This window comes from Acipenser ruthenus, chromosome 14 (genome assembly GCF_902713425.1).
Source record: "Acipenser ruthenus chromosome 14, fAciRut3.2 maternal haplotype, whole genome shotgun sequence".
In the NCBI taxonomy this organism is placed as follows: Eukaryota; Metazoa; Chordata; class Actinopteri; order Acipenseriformes; family Acipenseridae; genus Acipenser; species Acipenser ruthenus.
The window spans coordinates 37,499,419-37,525,479 of NC_081202.1; the positions used below are offsets into that span (position 1 = coordinate 37,499,419).

At 39.3% G+C, this 26,061-nt stretch overlaps 1 protein-coding gene across 4 annotated transcripts in view; it reads left to right on the top strand.

The window, feature by feature from the left end:
* LOC117419455 (coiled-coil domain-containing protein 91-like) overlaps window positions 1-26,061 on the top strand; it is a 242,464-nt gene that overhangs the window by 81,092 nt on the left and 135,311 nt on the right. For all 4 annotated transcript variants that reach the window (XM_034032207.3, XM_034032206.3, XM_058986475.1 and 1 more), the window contains 3 exons: window positions 6,677-6,843; window positions 7,397-7,597; window positions 8,058-8,159. In XM_034032207.3, coding sequence (XP_033888098.1) covers window positions 6,677-6,843; window positions 7,397-7,597; window positions 8,058-8,159 — 470 coding nt within the window. The remainder of the gene's footprint in view (window positions 1-6,676; window positions 6,844-7,396; window positions 7,598-8,057; window positions 8,160-26,061) is intronic.

Below are 26,061 nucleotides of genomic sequence, written 5' to 3' on the forward strand. Positions count from 1 at the left end.
TTTAGAAATCATGGGTGGTTTAAGGAACCAGGAACGTTTCCTGTTTATCAACAGCAAGTTATCTATTTTTGTGATGAATTCACATGTGTTTTATTTTTACTCTGCATTTCCTTGAGGTGCTATACAATGTAAGGGTTGATTATCACAAGCACCCATCTGGAATCAAAACAGGTAATACCCTATCCATAAACCAGAGCTTTTCTGCAAGGCAAATGGAAGACTTCCAGGTGAATTCAATACCACTTTATAGGTGAAGTAAAAATGTGGTAGTCATTCTGGCTGACTTTAAAACATCCCTTACTGAATTGTTCTGGTATAACTAAACGCATAGAACATCGAGTCCCTAAGGCATGGTATAGATTTAACATCTTCAAGATTCCAATTTTATGACAGGAAAGACGTATAACAACCTTACGAGGTACTGTAATAGTAAATGAATGCTGTATTCCTTTAATCTATAATACAAAACTCTACAGTTCTTTTTAATCTTTTTTTCCAGGTAAGGTACACTGTAATTACAGTTTAACCTAAGGATATTACATTTTTGGCACCTTTCTATCAGTAATAATAACCTCTCGGGTTTGCAGTTTTTCTGATGTAGTAAATCAATCTTTAATGAAAAAAATCTTACCTCCCATTAGCATCACAGCTATCATGTCCCTGTTTAGATGTTAGGTGTCTTTTTCTGTTGTTCTCCTTTGTAAACAAAAAGAAGACAAATGTATCCTTATGGAATCAACAAACTTTTCTTTTTTTTTTTATGATTTTCTAATAGGAAATTACCCCCCTCAATGCTGGGACCCCTGCTCTTTCATATCTTTGTAGACCTGGACAAAGGATTAGTTAGCATACTTGTAAAATTTGCAGACAAAATGAAGCCTGGGGGGAATCAGTGGCCAACACGCACACTACAGCACAGGCAGTCTGGAATCTCTTAAGTTTATAAAGCATAGTGAAAGCATGGGTAAAAGCTTTAATGCCTTGAGAGATATGGTAAAGCATATTAATAAATACATAAATAAATAAATAAATAAAATAAAATAAAAATAAAATGGCACACCATGTTACCTATGGTACATGCAAACTGCAAAATGACATCGTGTGGAGTAGTGGTTAGGGCTCTGGACTCTTGACCGGAAGGTCTTGGGTTCAATCCCAGGTGGGAGACACTGCTGCTGTACCCTTGAGCAAGGTACTTTACCAAGATTGCTCCAGTAAAAACCCAACTGTATAAATGGGTAATTGTATGTAAAAATAATGTGATATCTTGTAACAATTGTAAGTCGCCCTGGATAAGGGCATCTGCTAAGAAATAAATAATAATAATAATAATAATAATAATAATAATAATAATAATAATAATGTGTTACTTGCCAGTGACAAAAATATAGAATTCAAATACCAAAAGGGTGGTAAAGAACTAGAACACGTCTGTCACGAGAAAGACCTGTCAATAATCAGAGAGTGTAGGGAGTCAATTGAAATGCAAACAGAATGCTTGGTTATCAAAACTGTATTATAGTGAGACTGCACTAAGAGGACTGCGTTCACTCCTGGCCCCTGCCTTACAAAAAGGACACTGTAGCTTTGGAAAGAGTCTAACAATGACGAGTGACATTCTTAAAATAGACACTACAGAGACCAGGACTAGAGGACACTTGAGTGGAGACAGACTTAGGACAAAGGGTTGGAGGCATGGTTTTACAAAAGAAGTGGTTACTGTTTAGGGATGAGTTATTGAGTCAAGTTGTTGCTGCTGAATCAGTGGAATATTTTTAGAATCGACTGAAGTGCAGCTAGGGCTCTGTAATAACCCTTTACTAATTGCTTACTGTACCTTTATGTATACATTTCTATTGCACCACCTACTAGTGGGTTGTTCTAGATTATCTCTGAGTTGCGAGGAGGGCGGAGAGCTGCGTAGATGTCCCTTGGATGTATCCAGAGTAAAGTACCAAGAATATGCTTTGTTCTTTCTATTTCCTTTATTTATTTTTGGCTTCAACTTCTAACGTCGTCATTAATGAGTGAACAGGAAAATCCTTCATAATAACAATTTGCTACTGAAATATGCCCTTAGCTGCTTTGAAAGCCTCCTAGGTGCAAGTCAGTGGTAGCATGTAGGGAATTAACTTTACAACCCAGGGAAGTATTCATCGTAGCCAGTTTCCATTTTGTTATTTCAAGACCTTTTTAATAATAGGTTGCTGCTATTTTTACATTAGTATTGTAAAAAAAATGTCCCTTTTCATTTGGTTTTGCTGTAGTAAATTAACTATTTCCTTTTTGGTTTAGGTATTATGTGTGTGTGAATTTGATGTGTTAAAGAAACCTAATTTAGTTGCCTTAACTAGGCGATTTAACACAAAACATCTTTATTCACTAATCATATTTTTATGCATTTTCCACTGTGGACCAAATCTAGTTTCAAATCAGAATGGAATTATTTGCACATCTAATTTTCCAAGGTCATGCTTCACACACACTTGCAGTCATTTACAAGTATGAGGAATGACAATTTAATATCACAATTTATACAATTTTCAAAATTGTTCCAACCAATCAACCAAGGAAGGCACTATCAACTTCAATGTTATTGCAGAGGGTAGAGGACTCTTTGCATTGAGTAGTGATGCCTGGTAGCCTGGGAATGATAACTCGTAACCAGGCGCTGCTGCTGGATTAACCCTTTGCAGTCCATTTATTAAGTGCGTGTCAGGCGAGACAGGTCCAATTTATTTTCACACGCGCAGTTAATTTTAGATGCGCTGTTTAAAAGTATTTTTTTTCCACAGTCAAACGGGTTTAAAAGGCCTTGCATATCAACAAAGCACTCACTAGGCATCTCCAGCCCCGCCCCACCCTTTCGTTTGCTATAGCTTTCACATATGCTAAGAAATAAATAATAATAATAATAATAATAATAATAATAATAATAGTCGTACATACCGATCAATCATCTCCTGATCACTAATTTTATCACCAAACGCCTCAATAATGCGATCCAAGTCATTATTTTATTACTATAACATCTGAAAATAGCTCTGCAAATGTCCGTGATATTCTCTGAGCGCTGATGCAGTCACAGCCAGCTTGTTTCCTTATGGCCTCCGTTATCAGATTATTATTATTATTATTTATTTCTTAGCAGACGCCCTTATCCAGGGCGACTTACAATTGTTACAAGATATCACATTATTTTTACATACAGTTACCCATTTATACAGTTGGGTTTTTACTGGAGCAATCTAGGTAAAGTACCTTGCTCAAGGGTACAGCAGCAGCGTCCTCCACTGGGGATTGAACCCACGACCCTCCGGTCAAGAGTCCAGAGCCCTAACCACTACTCCACACTGCTGCCCCAGATGCCAGGGGCAAGTATCACTATCCGTGGACCTCTCAGAACTACATTTCCCATCATCCTCCTGCTCACTGGTAAATCCATCTGTTACATATGTGAGCAGGAGGATGATGGGAAATGTAGTTCTGTAAAAAAAAAAAAACACATTTAAAACAATACACACACCTAACATAAACAGTTGTAGCAACACATGGGAACATTGTGTGTAACACAATAAAATAAAAATGTCCTTGTGTACCCTTTAACAAAAACAAATGTGTACGTCCAGTCTTTTCAAACACACATCAGCCAGGCTTCTGCCATTTACCTTTTCCTTCTGTGTTTCCTTACGCTTGCTTTAAGAGCTGATCCCTGAAGTGAAGTTTTCAGCATCACCTTGTAAATTCTGAGTCCTGGGCTTTCCATGTTGGGTCAAGATATTTTATTTTCTTAAATGCTGTCATCCTAACTTGTGGCATCTGGGGAGTAGCAATAACTTATGACATGGTGTCAAAGTCTTTAAGTGTATATTAATAGCTGTGTCATCAACAAACAACATTTTGTGTGGACTTTTAGTAAGTTGGTGGGACCTTTAAGAGAAGAGAACCTTTACTGAGATTGTATTTGAGAACAATAATGGAAAAAGGTGGTTTCATATACTTGCTGGGTTATATTAAGTGAAGTGTTGTTCCATAAAACCCAGGTGTCGTATAGTTTAAGCACTCTCTCAAGTTGTTTGTTTCTCAGTTAAATTAACATGGAATTTTACCCTAATAAATTACTTACAGTCCTTCCTGTTCCCAGCAATATGTACCATACAAGACTTTGTCTGGGGTAGGCAAAGATGCCACATCCATTGGCGCCCGCAGCCATACGCATGTTACGCACTGTGCGTACCATTGGTTTGCAAAAATTCGGCTTCAAAAGTGTGGACTCGCATGTATCCTGTGTGATCGGCTGAAGCGAAACAGACATTTTAAGCTTATAGGATTATTTAGTGGTAGCAATGAGCAAACGGAAGAATATGTGTTTGGTTCAAGCTTCTAAAAGAGCAAAAATCTCTGTTCTGATGATCCAGAATGTCCGAGAGATAAAACTCATTAAAAACACCGAACTGTCTGTTTCTGGCATTAACGGTGGTGGCGTTTTTAACGCTGAAAATACATTGGCAGCATTGAATGTTAGTTCTGCATGATCTGAATTCTGCTGCTCTTCCAGGATTGAGCACGATAAGTAAACATTTATACAAGTTTAATTTATATTTTAATTTTATCATTGTCTTGTATTAATAAATAATGCATTTCATAATCATTAACACAATTGCCAAGTTGTGGTATTATTATTATTATTATTATTATTATTATTATTATTATTATTATTATTATTATGGATGATTTATTTGTTTAACTGCCTGTTTTGCCACAATGTGTACGATAAAAGAACAGGTTTGTTTCTACACGTAATGATGACATTAGTTATAGTGACTGTGAGAGTATGATTAGAATGGAACCAGCATAACAGATTTATCTCGTTTTTCCCCTAGTTTAAGTCTGTATTTCAAATAGGTTTATTTGTACCTTTTATTGTTGTGTACTGTTTGGCTGACACTATAGTTGCTGTTCTCTCGATGGCGATTTCTGGGGGCTCCTGGCCACATCCCCAGGGTAGCTTGATTAGACACACAGGGCAGGATTTTCAAAAGTTCCTAAATAATAACTCCAGTCTTAATCAAGAAATCGGTATGCAGCATTGATTTTGGCATTTTCAAGCTGTCGTTGTGCCTATTTCGTTATTAAATAATTGTCCTAATGTGATTTCACGAAATTATGTTGATTTACGAAAAATAATGTTAATATCTTCACGAGCAGTGCTTCTTCGGACTATTTCTTTTGTTTGCGTGGGAATTTAAAAGCAAATCCGGGTTAATTGTCATAATTTATCAGGAGTTAATTTGCACTGGGAAAAGCAGGGTTTTAATTAACGAAAGAGTATTGTTGGAGAAACATACACTTTACGAGAAACTATAATTTACCAAATTAACTGGGTTTTAGATTGAGTTAGTATTTGGGTTTTAGAGTTAGTTAAGCTGGTTAGACGCTTCTGGGTTTAATATTGATTGCTGGAGCAGGAAAGCCAGATGGCAGGGAAGATTTTAGTGTACCCTCGATTTCATGACAACTTGAAAGGTGATTCCACTCTATTCTGTGTTTTAAGGGAAATGGCACCTCTGTCTAAACATCCTTTCCCACAGTTTTAACTTCAAAGGAAATAGGCAAAAGGCTTATTCCATCTTTCTTCTCTCTTCCTCCTTCTCACATCCTGGAAAAAGATCATTTCATTTAAGTGTTGTAATGTGCTTGATGTCCTTTGATTGTTTCTGGTTGCTAGGAATCATGGGAGCCACAGGGCACACAACAAATACAAAGGAGTTCCATACACAAATACATACTTCAAATTAATAAATAAATACTTATTTTTGTGATGAAGCGTGTTGTTGCATTGTAACTGCACAACTGTATATTTAATTGAGATGTTAATACAGTGTAATTACACTGCAGTCAAAGAACCTTAATGGAAAGTGTTACCAATAAAATATACATAACATTGAAACAGCATGGGCCAGTAAGCTATAGCAATACTCAAAGAGGACTGGCTTTGCTGGGTTATCAAAATTCAGTGTCCATATAGGACTGTGACAGACTGCACAAAGCCAGTCAGTGGATGTGTTGGCAGACATTGTTGAATCGGGGATTGATGTGTATTCTGTATGATTTTGTTGGAAAAATAAAAACTAATTTTAGAATCTTCTAAAACTATAAGGGCCTAGTAGCTTTGGAGATTACATTTTTACCAAACACAGCTCTGTTTTCCCTACCAGAACCTCCTGAAGAAACAGACACTGTTTTCTTTTAGTGTGAAGAGATGCCAATTTACATGTTCTGCTACTAACTGGAAATCGCCTCATGTTTATACATATTGGCACATGGCACAGAGAACACATAAGAACATTTTACGAACAAGAGGTAATTTTGCCCATCTAAGCCTGTCCGGTTCCTAGTACCTGACTGATCTCAGAACTTTGTCAAGTTGGGTCTTAAGGGATCCGAGTGATTCTGCCTGAACAATGTAACTAGGTAGCCCTTTCAATACCCCCATGTAATCAGGTGTCGCCTTCCCTTAATCTCCACTTAATTTCCAACTGTGTCTTCTTGTCCTGGTTTTTGTACCATCAAACAGAAATCAGCCACATAACAATAAAACACTAGCTCCATCTTGCAACACCTTTCTACTTACCATTTACTGTAGTCATTTTCCTTGTCTGTTATACCTCTGAAGTTCCGGGGATGAAGCTGACACAGAGCTCCCCTCCAGACATCCTCACGGACAAGACTGCTTCTTCTGCTGTAAGCCTCCCCACCGAACCTTCCCTCTACCAGGCTGACATACCTGACCCAGCCCCTGTACCTGTTCCTTCCAGCGTACTTCCAGCTGTGCAGCAACAGGTGAGCTTGTTCTTAGTACCAGTGTTTTCATTTGTCCATGATTTTGCTATGATTATTGTTATCGCAGGAGGTGCATATAGCCACATATTTAAAGTAGATATACTGGAGGCACCACTATGTAACAGTTATTATCATGAGAACTGCTCATTATTATTATGAGAACTGTGGAAGCTCTTGAGCGTTTCAGAATCTAGATACTGGAGATCTGTTGTCAGATTGGTTAGGACATAGCATATTTTTGGGGTAGTTTTCTGCCTTTCAAATTTTGTGCAAGAAAATATTTATTAGAAAATAAAATATTAATTATTACCTTCTAATACTTTTTTTTTTACTGCTGATGAAGGTTTAATAAGACTGCAAATTGTCCAAACTGTGCTGTATTGTGTGGTCGTTTTGTCATTGTCACTGAAGGCTAAACTGTGACACTAAACTTTACCCATGACCTAAGATAGATTTAAACCCAGATGAAGGGAAAGGAACGGGCATTTAACTCACTGTGTCATCTGACCTCCAATTATCCCAATATTGGAATTATCTGTATATTCATATTCAGGTGCCGCTCCAGCTTTCTCTGGATAATCCATCAGGCTCTCCACTGACATTGCCAGAAGAAGCCAAGCAGGCATCTGCTTCTCCGAAAGTAAATCTGGCATTGGCGACAGCGAGGGAATCCGAGATTCATCTCCAACAAGCACTAGCCAGCTTGGAGGCTAAACTTTCAGCTGCCGAAGAGGAAAAGGTTCGAATTAAAAGTGTGAGTGTAATTATTAAGAAAATATTTGTGAGAGGAAAAACAAAACTGCAGAAAAAGGTAATTTTTCTGTACTAAGGAGCAATAATAGTAGCTACAATATTAATAGCCATCAGTAGACTGGTACAATTACATAAAAATCAGCAACTCAAACAGTTTTAAAGTTTGTTGCACATTTTTAATTCTGAGTAACACAATAGTTTAATAAATAATTCCATAAATCTTGTGTTGCACTTCCATCAGCTATCTCCCAGGACACTGGACACATTTCCTCACTGAGAGTAGTGAGCGTATGGAATGGACTACCTGGTCATGTTGCTGAAGTAGAATCACTTGGATATTTTAAGACCCAGCTTGACTAAGTTTTGGGAACAATCAGCTACGAGTAACCGGACAAGCTTAGCTGTGCAAATAGCCTTCGTTCTCATTCGTAAAAGCAGCTCTGTCTCTTTGATGTTTGCAGGATTTGGAGGAGCTTATGGAGAAGCATTCAATGTTAGAAAAGGATTTCCTGAAAGAAAAGGATGAAGCAGAGTCTTACAGAGACCGCTACACACAGCTACAGGTAAGCTAGACTGTAGCAGAGTGACTGGATGCAAGTAGGAGCATGAGCTTACCCCTACATACAGGACTAATTCAGAAAAGAGGTTGCACAAATGCAAAAATCTATTAGAAATTCAATTGCAAGGTTTTAATGTGATCTTTTATCAATGCTACTGTTACAACTAACCAAGCTGGCAAGTAATAATGCAGTTCTGTCTTAGCCCCTACACCTTGCATTTACACTTCTGTCTTTATCTGTGGAGTCTCTGTAATGGTGGCTGCCAAGACTGGTAGCATTTTAAAATGCCCCATCCCGAGTTGTTTTACATGTTATTACTACATATATCTAACCAGAGATAATATGGTATTTAGTAAGAAATTGATCTTGAATGGGGTAAAACAGGCAGCAAATAACCAACACCAGTCTTTTGGCACTTATTAAGCTCAATGTTTTCTCAATATTTCCATAATCTTCAAAAGATAATGATACATGGGTTTATTTCAGATGACTTTCCATGGCTTGTATGTCCCTCTCACTAGGTGCTAATGTCCTCCTTGTCTTTCCTTTGTTGTGAAAGTATGGGGCTTGCCGTCGCTGGTTAAGCACACCGAACAGGAGAGCTGCACTGGGATTCATGTATTAAACATCTTAAAGCAGGGGGCACATCCGATATCAAGCACGAGTGTAATGCAGATGCACTTTGTGACCTGTAGTGGGTGCCTGTTTGCCACTTTGTGGTATGTGTTGTCTGCCTGTAGGTACTAGGTATAAGTTGTGCTGGGAAACCTGCCTGTGTCAGAGGCTTTATCCAACATCCATTTGATTCACCAAAGTGTTGCTTGTGGTGAGCCAACCTCACTACTGGAATATCCTAAAGCTATTGGCGAAGCCACAACCCATGTGACCGGTTGGCATTCTCTGTAGTTCCTCTGTGCTATTCCTCTTTTTAACAGTCTTGCTATTTGATTTGATCTTTTGCTATTTGATTTGATCTTTTACTTTGTACAATGTGTATTACATCCCGTTTCTCTTGTGCCTGATAGTAATAGTATGACGAAGGAGGGATTTAAGCTGTTTTACTGTGCCTGATTTTAATACATGACGAGGCTGGTTCCTTCACCAGCCACAGGAATCCTTGCCTACCCAGTGATTCCCAGTGCAGCACTGCTGTTAAGTGTGGTTAACCAGCTATGGCAAGCCCCATACCTTCACAACAAGGGGAAGGAAAGGAAGAGATTAATATGATAATTAACATTCAGCTTGGTGAATGTCAGTGATCATATTAAGCATGCCGTTTACAATACTGTAAGTGTGAAACACTTCAGTATTATTGGTGGTGGTTACTTCGTTTAAGTAGAATTTTTTATTGACAAGGAAAACAGTGCTGCCATTATAGGCACCCCTTTATCCAGTGGGACACACACTGCACTTCCCAAATACAGCGTTATAAAGGGGGAGCACTGTAAATGTTATAAAAGTAGGAGGAAGCAGGATGTTAATTTAACTGCATCTACCTAAACCTAAGAGTACTGCAGTTTCTTGCTGATTTTATAACATTGAAATGATTACAGGGCACATAGATATGGACAATCTGCACAAAGCATTGCTTCATTGCAATAGAGCAGCATTTCTCAAACTTCGTTGCAGTGCGACCCCAAGTTCTAGCAATAAATACGACTACGCGACCCCCACTGCCCTGTGTTATTGTAGAATAGTTAGTATTGAAAAGTAAAACATGCATTGCAAGGCAATATCAGCAAAACTAATATATAGCCATTTCTTATTTTTAATTAACAATACAATCGCAAGATTTTTTTTTACAGCCAACAGTAACAGTGTTTTAAAAATACTTCCAGGCTGCCACGGTTTACACGATTGTAGCACAAGGACAGCTTCTTGATCCTGCTTTTGATTTAGTCAGTGAGAGAAAAGACAGATGTGTCTCGTCCTTGGACTGACGTGTTAAGAATATTTAAGCTATCAAAAATATCTACCAGGTAAGCTAGCAAAGCAAGCCATTTAGCATTTACAAGCTTTTCGGTTTTTCGTTTTTTTCTGCTGATCAGGTCCTTGTTGTCGGTAGTTCTTTTGCTGCAGTGTCAATTGAGTCCCCTTCATTACTCCCGTTTCCAACACTTTTCTTCACAAAACTGTCACTTTTTAGATATTTATACAAAGCAACTTTTTTAACTCACTTCACAAAAAAATCAGAGAGACTGGACTAAACAATACAGAAGTGCATTCTGCTGACTAGCTGACATGCAAGTTGGTTACTAGGTAAGGTAACCAGTTCAGACAAAAGGCAGGTAGAGCGAAGGAGTCATTGGGAGTTAAAATTTGGAGCAAAAAGTGCCAATAATAATAATAATAATAATAATAATAATAATAATAATAATAATAATAATAATAAATTAACATACCCATTTCTTAAACTAAAATATTGTTTTTAATTGTGCAGGTGTTTGCGACCCCATTAAAAGGCACTTGTTACCCACAGTTTGAGAAGCGCTGCAGTAGAGAATATACATTTGTATATAAATCGACACATTGGTAATCAGTTTATGAAACTCAAGGTAAAGCCTAAGGCATTAACCTGTTACATCACCTGGCCCCCTCCTGCTTTTTCTGAAGAAGCTTCCTGTGTTTGGCACAGCTTGCTGGCCAGCGATGCAGAACTCCTGGGAGACTTATTAGAATCCAGTAAGGTGCGGGAGGCACCTGGTCATCCAGTATAAACACACGTGTCATACCCAGAGGTCACGCATGCTTTTCAGTTCGTGCGTTCCTGAAACGCACGTCCCATCCATCAAATACAACATTTTAACACAAAGGCTAATAAACTCCAGGGATGTTCATTTTGATACATTTTTATGAACATTTAAACTCTATGGCATATGTATAGATATACATACAAACACAGACACACTTTTTTTCTTTGTTATATATACTAACAGTAGACCGTTCGCATGACAATGAGACGGGATTCTAAGCATTGTTTGTTGCCTTCATCTACGTGTGTTTTAATATTTTTCTGCATTCCGATAAGCAACAGCATCACCGTGTCTTTTAAGAAAAGATTCTTGAAAATCTGTACATCTATGTGTATGCTTTTTTTTTTTTTGCCCAGCAGCTCTTTCAAACATAGTATATCTTGCCGTCTCGATAAACAACCCATGGATACTTCATCTCCCATTTAAAATTATAATAACATATTTTTTGTTTGTATTTTTGTGCATTACTACTTCTTGCAACTGCTTTGGTCACTGTAGTACTCGTACAGTCAGAGGTAGATGGCTGACATGCAGATGTCAGGATGTTAAACTAATGCGGAAAATAACAAAAGCACAACATTAAATGAGGCGACTGCAAAAATGAAATGCGAGTTAAAAGTAGAATCGGGGATGAACAATTCACGTAATTTGTCAGCTCTGTTTGAAATAAAATTTTACCATAATTAGGCTCTGGCAAGATATGAATAAAAGCAAAGATTTGTTTTGTAATTTTTAGAGTTTAGTTACGAAACAGAATCAGCTCAATTTGTCCTAAACATGAAACGGTACTTCAGTGTGGACGCTAAAGTTTGAGCTGGATTAATTAAAGCGTTTTTGAGTACGATTCTCGAGATCGGCAGGGCCTAAAAGTAAATATCCTTAATATTGTTGGCAAAGCCAAATACGAGGCTTATTGCTGCCACCTACAGGAGTGGAGTGTACCTTAATCAATGCTGTTATATTGCAGAACAGTTTTTTTTTTTTTTAAACAAGCAAGTATTTTATTGTCATTTTGCTGCAGTGTAATAGAATACTGCAAATATGCATGTGTGCGTCCCTTTCCCATTCTGTGCGTCCCGTGAAAGCAAGACAAAATATTTTTCCGTCCAATGGATTTATTTTGTGTTAACGCAACCGCTGCATACCCCTTGTGTTCAGTTTGTTATCACCTACTGTGCTGTGAGGACCTCCACTTCAGGAGGAACTTTCACAGGCAGAGCGTCAAAGACTGTTATTTTATTCTTTTTTCTTTTTAATTTATATTTACTATGGTTCATATATATTGGCCAGATGTATCAAAATCTTTCAAAGTGTAATTTGTTGTTAATGTTACAAAACTGGTAACAAGCTACTTATAGGTGCGTGTGTCCTGCTTTTTTCTGGTCATTGCAGTGCCATCTTGTGAGTTACTGTGAAACCATAAATATTTATGGCCAAAATATTTGACGAATCACAAACATAAAACCTATTTTGCGCTAGAAATGTCGGCGACCTTTCTGCAATATACAAAGTATGTATTGTTCGTGGAATTTGATATTCGTGCCTTCCTTGTACAAAACGAAGTAATTGATGGCTGCCAGGTTCAGTAGAGATAACAACAGGCTTGTATATAAAAACAAAATAGAATATTGAAGGTTATATTCAAAATAAAAACATGCATTATAAAAGGTAGTCAAAATGGCTGCTCTGACAGTTTTAGTTAGAGGGGATAACTTTTTTATTTTTGCGATCCTACCTTTCAAAAGCCTTCAGGGTATTTAATACACGTATTTAGGAAAAGTCATGAATGGACAGCCGCGTATCTTTCACGCACGCAGAATAATTCAAATTTTGAAAGCGAAAAATGTCAAAATGACTGCCGTGGCGGGTCTAGTGTTAATTACATGTTATAGTAAATACTTTACGTATTGTGCATTCAGACTCGGTTTTTCATTTAGTCCCTCAGCGGCCTTGTGCTCCGTTGGCACATGTGTGTATACCGTGCCGTGTGCACTGTACCGTGGGTACCGTACCATGCACTGTGCAAGCACGGTGCTGTGAGTACCGTACCGCTTGCAACCGAACAGTGCAGTTGCATCGTACAGTGCGTACTGTGCATTGTGCACCGCACCATACCGTGTATGCTGTGCCATGTGTCCGTATAAAGAATGTTTCTGTACAGCACTGTACTATTGCCTAGGCACCGTGCAACTACTTAAAAGTAACCAAGGCTAAGTACCACCCCTGGTCTAGTATCAGCGGATCTGGTCACAGTGACTTGCCACTGTTGACGCATTACAGTACTTTTGTCAGTTGCATAGCAACATTGCTGCGTGTGCTGGGCAGCAGTCTTTTCTGGCTACTAGTACTATACCTTATACTGCTATAGTAATTACGGCTCAGTGGTTGTTTGAATTGTACACCACTGCTGCATTTTTTAAATTTTTTTTATTTATTTATTGCATTTATATAGCGCTTTTTATACAAAAGTATCACAAAGCACTGTTTAGTACATAGCAGAAAAAAAGAACAAACCACACAATACATTTGTATAGCATGTCACACATACAACTGCCACAGTCAGACCATTTAAATAACATATTTAACTAACAGTATACACATAATACAAAATCAGCAATTTTAAAGTTACATTAAAACCTACTAAGATAAGAAAGCTATTTTATAAAAGTGCGTTTTTAGTCTTGACTTGAAAACTGTAACGGTCCCAGCTTCCCTGACAAATGAAGGCAGATCATTCCATAATTTAGCTCTACAAGAAAAAGCCCTACCTCCCGTGTCGCTTTCGTTGACCCTAGGAATAACCAGCAGCCCCGCATGGTGTGATCTCAGAGTGCGGTTTGGAAGATACAGGGTCAGTAACTCCTGCAAATAACTAGGTGCTAATCCATTCAGGGCCTTGTAAGTTAACAAGAAAAATCTTAATATCAATGCTATACTGCACAGGGAGCCAGTGTAAAGAGGCCAAAACGGGGGTAATATGTTCACTATTTCTGGTTTTAATCAGAATTCTAGCTGCGGTATTCTGAACAAGCTGCAAGTAGGCCACCACACGTTTTAGTACACCAGGAAAAAAAGTGCACTACAATAATCAATTCTAGATAAAACAAAGGCATGCATTAGTCTCTCGGCATCAGATACAGAAATAATTGGTGTAAGGTTGGCTGTATTTAAATGGTAAAAAGATACTTTAGTAACTTCCCTAATAAGAGTCTCAAATGAGAGATCAAGATGACCCCCAAACTCTTCATTTCTAGTTTAAGTTTTGATGAGAGACTGCAAGGGTCAAGCGTGTGTAATCCCACATTTCCTTTTAGTTGGTTCTGTGAGCCCACTAGCATAACCTCTGTTTTATCTGAATTCAAGATTAGAAAATTCTGTGACATCCAATGCTTGATGTCTGTAAGGCAATTAGCTAATAACATCATGCCTAGGTTTCACTGTTGCAATATGTGCAAGACTGGTCTCCCCATGGAGGACAGGCACGGCAGCTGTGCTGCCTGTTTGGGTCTGGAGCATGCTAAGGAGGCACTCGCCAACCGCAACTCCAACCCACCTTATCCTCAGCTCAAAAAGAAAGGGTTGTATCCTCACCTGAGGGCTCAGTGTCTAGGAACAGCAGGAGAACGTCACATAGGAGACCCCCTTCGCGGTCTTCCTCGCCTCCCTCACCTCCTCTGGCTTCCCCTCCTAAAAAGACCAGCTCCCAGAGTGTTACAGGTTCTATGGCCTGTAGATGACAAGCGGAAGCACTCTAGGATGATCCCTCTCCGTCTCACATGTCTCCTCCAGTGCACCCAGACTTTCTTTTTGAGGTCCATTCATCCTGGGGTCACCCGGCTACAGCGACTGCTGCTTCACGTGTACAGCTTGCATGGAGCAGAGAAGCTGGGCTAATTTTCCACCAGTAGATGCCGCTATTGCATAAAGACGCTATCTGCCCAAATAAACAATGCAGGGTGTCGGAGACCATTCTCAGGAATGGAGATGTGGTTATTTACAGTGATTGAAGCAGGTTGAAAATGGAGATGTGGTTATTTACAGTGATTGAAGCAGGTTGAAAATGGAGATGTGGTTCTTTACAGTGATTGAAGCAGGTTGAAAATGGAGATGTGGTTCTTTACAGTGATTGAAGCAGATTGAAAATGGAGATGTGGTTCTTTACAGTGATTGAAGCAGGTTGAAAATGGAGATGTGGTTCTTTACAGTGATTGAAGCAGGTTGAAAATGGAGATGTGGTTCTTTACAGTGATTGAAGCAGGTTGAAAATGGAGATGTGGTTCTTTACAGTGATTGAAGCAGATTGAAAATTGAGATGTGGTTCTTTACAGTGATTGAAGCAGGTTGAAAATGGAGATGTGGTTCTTTACAGTGATTGAAGCAGGTTGAAAATGGAGATGTGGTTCTTTACAGTGATTGAAGCAGGTTGAAAATGGAGATGTAATGATATTGTTTGGGTCAAAAAACATAAAACAGACTGTTAATATAAATTGCTTAAAGTAATTGTCGCTAACAAAAGAATAAGTCTTACTTGTTTTCCACCTCCATTAACTACAAAGTGCAGTTTTGAAAGTAACACGTTACAGCACTGTGGTCAGGTGCAGTGGTGCAGTGAATAAATCAGGTCCACACAATCTTTCTCCCAAAACAGTCTGCGTGTTTAATAATAATAAAAATAATAACAATAACACAAATAAGTCCAACCCAGCGATGGTATTGGGGGGTACACGGCAGCTCTCTTAATAAAAAACAAAAAGTAAACAAAAACGGGACTTTGTCCGTCCCCACGTTCTCCGTGCACGCAGTGCTCTCGGTCCTGAGAAGCGTGGTGCCATGAGTGGTGCGGTGCGGTGCGGTGCTGTGCTGTGCAGTGCAGTGCAGGGACATGCTCTATATATTGCCGGTCCGCGGCTCACTCCTCTGCAACACAAAACGCACGTAATCCAAAAACCATAAAACAATACAGGCTCCGGCCGTCTGTTTTACATTCTCAGCGCAAGGGGAGGTTTTGACGTAGCTGCTTCCCCTTTGTACCCAGGAAACTCCTCCCTGCAGTCAATGCGTCGCCATGGTTTCTCCAATAGAGGGCTGCCCCGCAGCTGACTGCAATGGAATCGTCTTGAGTACTTGCAGCTATGCGCCCCTCCTAATATGGTCACCTTCCAGTTTCCACCTACCACCGAGGTGGCAGATCTAGAAGGCAGCTTACCTTCCCCCTTACACAGCGCCCTTTCCAATCGGGAGGGAGATTTGCAGCATCGATCCTTTCTCTCTCTATCACAAGCACACATGTATTTTAATTTTAAAACATGATGGCCCATATGCATACAACTTACTGTCTCCTTTATTGTGCCAGCAGTGGTGTTTAACATGACAGTATTTCAATCATTGCCATTAACTGACCAGGTGGGGAATGAGATGTGTCTAAACGGTATAATTTCCAAGGATAATTTCTGTGTTTAAGCCAATATAATAAAATAATAATAAAAAAAGTCTACAGTATGTTTAATTATCCAATAATTAGCTAATTAAGCATTTTGTTATTTGTAACACTTGTAAATTGCATTGCATTGCAACTCATCTGAACAGGACATGCTACTTACTGGTTGGAAAACATAGAAATCTGGTTTGTAGCCTATTCATTGCTTTAAGTGGAGAAAATGTCAGGCTTGTGTGTGCTATACACTAAGGATGGAGATATCTTGGAAGATGATCCTCCCAGAACAGTGATAAGACCCTGCAGATTTGACCTTCTGGATCACTCTGATAATGTGATTCGTAGCAGGTTATCAGGAGCACAATTGTTCACCCTTGCAGAGAACTAGAACATGATTTGGATTCTGATGTGAGCGAGTTTTTGCAGGTAAATAAAGTGACCCCACATTCCTCATTTCCAGTTTTAGATTTGATGAAAAACTGCTGAACTCTAACTCCTGTAAGTCAGTACATTTTATTTGGTTCTAACCTTTGTTTTGTCTGAATTTAACATAAAAAAATTGAGACATCCAGTACTTGATATCAGCAAGGCATGCAACTAATAGCACCCCTAGAGGGGTTGCCTGGATTTACAGACTACAGTTGTGTGTCATTGGCGTCACAATGTCTGCGAATAATGTCTCCTAATGGCAACATATATAAAGAAAATAACAAGGGGCCTAAAATAGAACCCTGATTTTGCCAGTTTTACACTGGCACGCCAGGGTTGGCTTCTTTCATTTACCATTGCAGCTTACAGACCCCATTGTGCATGAAAACCTGTGGCACTATGGTTACCAATGTAATGGATTGTGTCCCACTTGAGATGACTAGATCTGACCTCTTCCACAGAAATGGTCACAACAGAAGTGTGAGACACTTCACATGAAGTATTTAAACTCAATACAATGGGCCTGAGTTTTTAAGGCTTGCAGTTCTTTGTCTGCTTGAATAAAAAAATGTGTTTTCCTAATTTGATACACAAGTGTGCTGCCATGTAGAGTTCAAATGGCAAAATTCTGGGAAGAAAATATGAGTCAAGGGAAATGACTTAGGGCATTGAGTGAAGCTGATTAACAAACCATGGATATCTTCACAGGAACAAACATTAATACTGTTGAACAGCTATATTGAATTGCGAACAGCCCTTCCTGGTGAATTGGGAGGCTAGTTTTATCTCCTTGATACATTTTTGTTGCACAGTTTGAAGGCATCGGTAGAAAGAAGAATAAAACTTGAAATAGCAAATGTATTTAAAATAGAAAATGACAGACAGACTTTGGAATGCTGTTAATAATATTGAGCATCACTGGTGGCATGAAGCAGTGCAACTAGAGGGGGGTTTCCTGGCTAAGAAATTGGCAGACCTGCCTTTTAGCTGTTGCTATTAAAGTAGGTCAGCGAGTGCAGCTGTAATTGTTAAAATACCATCATTGTCTAGCTGATATATGCTGGTAGCAAGGCTCTTTTCATTAGACCAATGGTACTCACTCACTCAGGCATGGACAACCCTTCGACACAAGGGTTAACAGATATAGTAGTTGACGACTTCAGGGTTAGGGTACAGGTTTATGGTTCATTAAAACAATGAAGAACATGATTGGAACAAAAACCTGGTCAAGCAAGGCCCCCTTCACTTGTAGATCCTTAATTCTATTCCATTGCAGTTCCAACTAGGGGCGCGCCGATATTCATATTTTCAGAGTAATTACCTTTAAGAAGTGTTTGTCGGTAGGCATTAAATAAATCTATTCATTTCATGTGTTGATTTCAAAACAAAAAAAAGCTTACCTTCCATCACCTGTACAATTCAGTACCAATCAATTTCAATTATCTTCCACATTGCTGTATTGCCATACCATTTCTAAGGAAAATTAAATAAAAATATTTTTATATTAAAAGTCTAAAAGAAAAGTAAGACAAGTAATCTCTTAAAAATATACATTTGTTTTGGTTAGTTACATCATGACAGGTTTTATATTAAAAACTCTGTCAGATTTGTTAATGATTGAAACGCAATAATTGTGCAAAGAAGGGAAATTGAGGGACCACATTGCTTTGCGTTGAGTAATTAACACGTTCCCTTTCAAGTGCGAAATATAACCATTACCGTATGCGGTATTTACCTCCTGAACACCCGAAACCTGAATATTGATATACCAAAACTGCTCAACGAAGGCACAAAAAGACTGCGCTCACAGATCTCGGAACCATTATTCCTTTCAAGACTGACCTGACCAGAGAGCCTGGTTCAGATAAGTACGTGTTGCTTTTATCTGTATATCATTTTCACATTATTGTGTTTTTATACAAATTATATGTGATATTAAACTAATCGCTGCAATAGTTTTACTAATTACGTGTATTGTGTACACCACAGCCTGTTGCTTGTTACGACTTGTGCCCTGCATGTAGCCAGTGATTTGAGACGCCCCTTTCCAGGGATCCAGCAACATAAGTCTGCTGACTTTGTGCTCTCCCCCCTGGCTGCATAGCTCCGGTTAGAGATATTTATTTTTCGTTTTGGCTTTTAGTTAAAATACGAGACATTATGTTATTTATATTACTGTTGAGAGTGACTTTTCTCGTGTGTGTTTTTCTGTTTTTTACAGAGACTATGTGCAGGCCTGTCTGCAATGTGGTGCAACAGCCCACATGCAGCAAAAGCAGCTCAGCAGCACTGCGCAGGACCAAGATACTTGCTTCGGTTGTGGTTGCTTTCAATCTCTTACACAGTATCTTGATGCCATTTTGGTGACAGCTTTAGCATCACCATTATGAATGCTGTTAGTACCTTTCTAACAAGCAGGCTTACCTCAGTCTCATGTGTGGCACTGACTGAGTAGTTTTGCCAGTGGCTTGTACAGGTGGGCATCTCCGAGCATCTTGCCACTCTTGGCTTAGCCTTGTAGCATTCCAGTCGTTCCGCAATCTTGCCCTTGAGACAGCTTTGCGGTAATGGTTACATTTCATACTTGAAATGGAACATTAGGTTATCATAACTCAGGTTCCCTGAACTAGAAATGTAACTTTTAACCTTCAAGGTCGCTGCATCTGTGATTGCAGAAGGTTTAAAGGAAAAATGACGCTGAGATCTGTGAGCACAGTCTTTTTGTGCCCTCGGGGGCAGGCCATGACTGTGTCACAGGCTCGTTGAGCAGCTTTGGTATATCAATATTCAGGTTTCAGGTCTTTAGGAGATAAATACCCCATACGGTAATGGTTATATTACTATTTCGGGTTATGAAAACCTAATGTTTTATTCCATTTAATGGATAGCTAACAATTTCACATTTCATGGAAAACACGAGTATTGGCACACCCCTAGTTCCAACCATGTCCTTATTTATTGAATTGAGCAGTCCAGAGTCTTGTTCCAAACAAGTATTTAAATGTGTTCAACTCAGTAATTAAGGACCTGGTTAAAACAATGTCCTAGATTAGAGTGGACTGAGACGTTTGTGATTCCCAACTCTGTCCCTTGAGATATTTTCCAGGTCAGGACTTTGTTCCAACCAAGGCCTAAGTTAGTTAAATGAGGCATAGCCAAGTCAATTAAGTAATTTCGGATGTGGTTCGAAAAACATGTCTGCTGGAATGGATCTTGCGGACCAGATTATAAAGCCATCAGTAAAGGATATCTTAGTATTTTTTTGACAGAACCTATTTGAAGACCCATATTGAAACATAAAGCAAATGCACTATCCTCCAACATGAACTGGGACTCTGTGCTGGGATGGGTCAGTGTAGTCAAATACACAATTATACAAAAATAAAATACTGTTCAAATAGAACATGACATATTCAAGTACACAAAAAACGCCTTATATATTTACTACTAGTAGAAGCAAACACGTCTTTTTGTTTAAATGCTGACGCTTGAGTATTATGTCAGACGTTGTTATCTGCACATCAAACATACATGTAAAGACCCTAATTAATTATGCAATGCTTGTAACAGCAAAATTCTGCTTGAGTAATGACGGCACACAGCAGCAGCTTCTGCGCAGTTGCTAGGCAGTCGTGAAACCACTTCCAGGGGCGTGGCACCAGTGAACTTTAAAGTGTGAACTGAAATAAAATAAATGTATAGCATGGGGTAACATTGAAGTTAGAAAGGTCATTTAACTATGATGAATATAAATACATATGAAATGCTAAACAGAACAACACAGTGACTAATAAGAAAAAGCAAGACTTGGAAAGGAGTTCAATAGAAAACATGTACTGTTGACTTTGAATGGATGGAGTAACGTCAACATTTGCACTGACCTTTAAAAACGATTTTGGCCGTAGCAGCTGCTATTTTGGAGATTCTGCTACGGCACTACGCCGAAGGGGTGTAATACTATGATTTTTATTAAATAAATAAATGATGGATACTCCCTGAACGTTTTTGAAATATTATTTTAATACCATGTGTGTTTTCCTGTTTATTTTTTTTTAAATTAATACTGTATTTCACTGACAGTTTATTGTGGCATTTTAACTGACATATTAAAAGCTCTGAGCCGGGTTGCTTAGTAACCAGTTTAGGCGTCCGCAACCAGCATATTACTTGTTACTGTTTATTGTTTGTTTGTTTGGCCAACGTGCCTTTTTGTTTGAGTGTTTTGTTTTATTTAAATCTTTTATTTTATTATGTAATAAAAGCACTGAGCGCCGTAGCATCTCAGTTTCGCCCCGCCATTCCTTGTTTTGCTTTAATTTACCTGGTCTGATGTCACCCCTGCAGCCATCCAGATCACACCCCTATTCAACTGTGGTGCATATTTCAAACATCTAAAGAGTGCAGGTGTAAAATGTTATCCATTTTTTTAGTAGTGCACAACAACCAGGTGGGGGGGTAAGTATTGCCTATTTTCCCCCCCTTTCTTACTAATTAGATATTCAGGGGTCCTCAAGTGGCTCACCTGGTAGAAGCGAGTTTATTTATTTTCTTTATTTATTTACATTTTTATAGTGCATTTAACCAAGGCGCTTTACAAGTTTAAACAAAATGGTACAATCAAGAAAAATGGATGAAGAAAGAAGGTAAGTTATTGGGCTAGGGTGGGGTGATAGAGATTAGTTGCTAATATGAAAGCAGGGGGCCAGAGGCTAGGTCAGGGTCAGGCAAGCAGGGTCATAACAGGAGGTCAGGGGCCAGGACTATTAGTAGGATGAGCTAGGGAGAAGAGAAGAAACTACGTAGTGTGGGTGACTGTTTTATGATAAGTGGGAGTCTATTCCGATGAAGGGGAGCAAGAAGGGAAAAGGAACGGGATTGGGCACAGGGCGAGGGTGGGACAGAGAGGGACAATAGGGATTGGGAGTGTAAGGGATGTGGAGGAAGTGCAGCCAAATAAGGTGGTGCAAGACCATGGAGAGATTTGTACACAGGGGTAAGGAATTTGAACAGGCAACGACAGTAGACGGAGCCAGTGTAGCTGGAGGAGGAGAGGGGAGGTATGGAAGGAGCGGGGGAGGTTGAATATGATACGGGCAGAGGCATTTTGAATATGGTGTAATAGTGTAAATGCGTAGGAGGATTTCACGTCCTGGCTGTGTGAAGCAGATCGGTCTTCACTTGTGAGCTCAAAGGCAGACACTTGCAGGAAGCTATCGACCTCTTGTTTTCCAGAGGTCGATAGCTTGCTGACATCCGCTCTGAAGTTCCTGGGTGAAAAAGTAAGCTGGCTTGGTCATGGGATCGGAGGATGCCCACTTAACCTTCGGATCTCTTGAGCCGTGTGGGAAATCGCTGCAGTGAGGGGAAAAAGTGATTAGACATTCCGAATGAGAGAATCTTGGGTAAAATAATAATTAAGAGGTGTTATGTGAAACCAGGAAATCTATTACATTTGATGTGTATTTGTCCTAGACTTGGCAGGGATTTGAGCAAATATTGATACAACGATGCACTCCAAGATATGAACTCTGAGATGGTATGGCAACCTAGAATAATCATTCAAGGCAATACTGAAAGATTGGAATAGTATTCCAAATCAGTTAATTGCTGAATAAAAGAGTAATCCTTTGTAAATGGGGTCAGTCTTACCCTCCAACACTTGAGGAATAGAAAGACACTATATTGGAAACGGTGAAATGTGATGAAATTCTGGCCTAATGACTGTGAATTTAGAGGAGTATTTTAATAAATGGGAGTGTTTAAGTAAAGTATTATTAGAAATACATTGAAATATGGTTTGGACTATTAAATGAGATACATTTTCTGTTATTTATTTCTATTTTATTTTTACGAGCACATATGACAGGCCAGGACAAAGGTTGGGATTGAAAGTATAATTAAGGAAAATATTTATTTTTAAACAGATGCATTAAATTGGAGATATAGAATATCTGACTTATATTGTACAGTGGTAGCCACAGCCAGCTATTAACCTGATACTGTCGCGGTGCGACAATGCAAAGATGCTGCATCTTTTCAGTCTTGTTTTTTCTGATTACAGTTAGTGAGCTGCACTTCATTAGTCCTGCCACCAGGTGGGAAAAGGGAGTAAAAATGCATTAAACAAACCAGCCGGAAGCACAGAGGCCAGTCGTGCATTTTGTCAGTTTTGCTAAAAGGCACATGGTTTGGAGTTCTGCTATTACGTCAATTTTTCAAACAGAATTATAGTTATTTAACTAAAATCAGTATAGCAGGCTATATAAAAAGTGTTTACAAGTAGAAATACCCCACAAAACATGTATGCTTTTTATAAGCGTACAGGAGATGATCAGTCCAGCAAGAATCTCAAATGATCTGCAGCATCCTTATCATAATATTAATGTGAATATGTACTGTGGCAGGCAGATCCCTGCCTGTAAAAAATGTGTTTTATTTTGGTGGTGGTTGGCAGGGATGGGGTTAATCCCCAGCCTGCCAAAATACATGTGAGAAGGTGGCTGGTCTCAGGTAATTAGTGTTGATTGGGAACAGTCACACAGAATAAAAAGGGAGCTTGAAGCTCCATTAGACAGGACCACCAGGCAGCTGGTAACAGAAGAAGTGCTGTAAGTGAAAGGCCATAGAAGAAAACCAGTGAAGGCTTTTGCCCAGCCTAGTTAAATAAATAAAAAAGGGGGCTTTGTTGGGAAAACGGCTTAATAAAACCAAAAGATTAGTTAGTACTCTGATGGGAGTTAGTTTTTAGTTTGTTTTATTTTGGTTTTGTGAATAATAAAATTCCACGTTAGTGTTTAACCCTATAGTTCTTGTGTCTGGGTCAGTATTTTAAAGGGTGCAAATGATTTCGAGCCAAGGGCTTGGTCACAGTATTTATACTACCGGTACAGTGCTTGCAAATATAATGATTCGCTACTCTCTACTTTTTGTATTTGTTAATACATGCATGAAAGGTGGAAAAATGATAACTTGTTGAACTTAATAATGAAGGTGATAATCGAAAGCATAACAGTGTATGTAGTCTTAAGAGTGGCACAGATCTTGCTATGTAATTGAGGTGCGGAAAATTGAAGTCATACTGTATATGTTATGCACAGTTGTCATAACTTGTGTTCTATGAAAATACAGTAGGTCAGTGATTTTTCTTTTTCTTTATTCTGACTTCAGCCGGGACGCATTTAATGTGTCCATTGCCTGTTGTGCAGATCAGGGGGGACAAGGTACAGGGGTCCCCGAGTGGCTCACCTGAGAGAAGCATAGCCCCGTGGTGCGCAGGGGGAGTCATACAGTTGCTCACCTGGTAGAAGCATAGCCGCCTGGTGCGCAGGGGGAGTCATACAGCGCAGGTTCGCGTCCTGGCTGTGCGAAGTAGGCTGGTCTTCGCTAGGGACTCCGAAGGGAGCGTCGCTTTGACCCAGGTGCTCCCGTGGGTTAGGGACTATTTCGGCAGGGACTGTTTCTCCTCATCGCTTTACAGCGAACCCTGCTGGCCAGGCGCCCAGTGAGCTCAGAGCAGATACCTGCAGGGCTAGCCTTTGTCCTCCAGAGGTTGGTAGCTCGGTGCCATCCGCTCGAGTTCCTGAGGAGAGGAGAAAAGCGATTGGGCATTACAAATTGGGAGAAAATCGGGGAAAAAATTATAATTGGACACTAAAATAAAAATACAAATAAAAATGCAGCATGTAAAGATTGAAACTGAATTCGCAAACGCATACTGTTTTTTTTATGTGCAACTGAAACCATTCTATCCTGCTAAGAGCTGAATTTACCGTTTAAGTGTGCGCGTGTGTGTGCGCGTGTGTGTGCGTGCGTGTGTGCATGCGTGTTTGTGTGTGTGTGTGTGTGTGTTTTTTTTTTCTTGAGTCTAATGATCATTAAACAGCGACAACAACTGTAATGTTTGTATTTTTGCTTTGGTCTGATTAAACAAAATTCATATTTATTATAGTCATACTGTAGCCTACAGCATGTTACATTGTTATAATGCCTAAATTAATATGAAATGAGAGTAAACCACTTGCATAACTTACTTCGGAATCAATAATGTATGATTAGAGAGTGTTACTTTTTAAAAAAGATACTTATTTTGTATTAAGTGCAAATTCATTCAAACATGCCGTTTACATAACAGCTAAGTGTTATTGTATTTAGTACACATTGTAATTTGACTTTTGTATGTGTTGTAATTCTAATTATTGCAATCAGATGACTGAAAATGAAATGAGAACCAATTAATTTAAAGAAAATAGTAAGTTTTGGGTAAAGTCTAGTGAAATATCTCCCATTAAATTTGTATTAGCTATGGGAACTCAATATTTTAGCGCTGCAATATTTTAGCGCTGCTGTAGAATGACCAGCCCCTACGTAGGTACTACTGTAAAATGACCAGCCCCTACGTAGGTCCTACTGTAAAATGACCAGCCCCTACGTAGGTACTACTGTAAAATGACCAGCCCCTACGTAGGTCCTACTGTAAAATGACCAGCCCCTACGTAGGTACTACTGTAAAATGACCAGCCCCTACGTAGGTCCTACTGTAAAATGACCAGCCCCTACGTAGGTCCTACTGTAAAATGACCAGCCCCTACGTAGGTACTACTGTAAAATGACCAGCCCCTACGTAGGTCCTACTGTAAAATGACCAGCCCCTACGTAGGTACTACTGTAAAATGACCAGCCCCTACGTAGGTCCTACTGTAAAATGACCAGCCCCTACGTAGGTCCTACTGTAAAATGACCAGCCCCTACGTAGGTCCTACTGTAAAATGACCAGCCCCTACGTAGGTACTACTGTAAAATGACCAGCCCCTACGTAGGTACTACTGTAAAATGACCAGCCCCTACGTAGGTCCTACTGTAAAATGACCAGCCCCTACGTAGGTACTACTGTAAAATGACCAGCCCCTACGTAGGTCCTACTGTAAAATGACCAGCCCCTACGTAGGTCCTACTGTAAAATGACCAGCCCCTACGTAGGTCCTACTGTAAAATGACCAGCCCCTACGTAGGTACTACTGTAAAATGACCAGCCCCTACGTAGGTACTACTGTAAAATGACCAGCCCCTACGTAGGTACTACTGTAAAATGACCAGCCCCTACGTAGGTACTACTGTAAAATGACCAGCCCCTGCTTAGAAAATGCGTAGTTCCTTTACATTTATTTAGAATGTGTATATTTTATGTATTTCCGATTGGGCCAAATCAATACGTGTACTAAATATTTGAAATGCTTACTAAATAACGTGTAGTTGACCCGGATTGCCTTCCATATTATTGTGTGTCTTACTC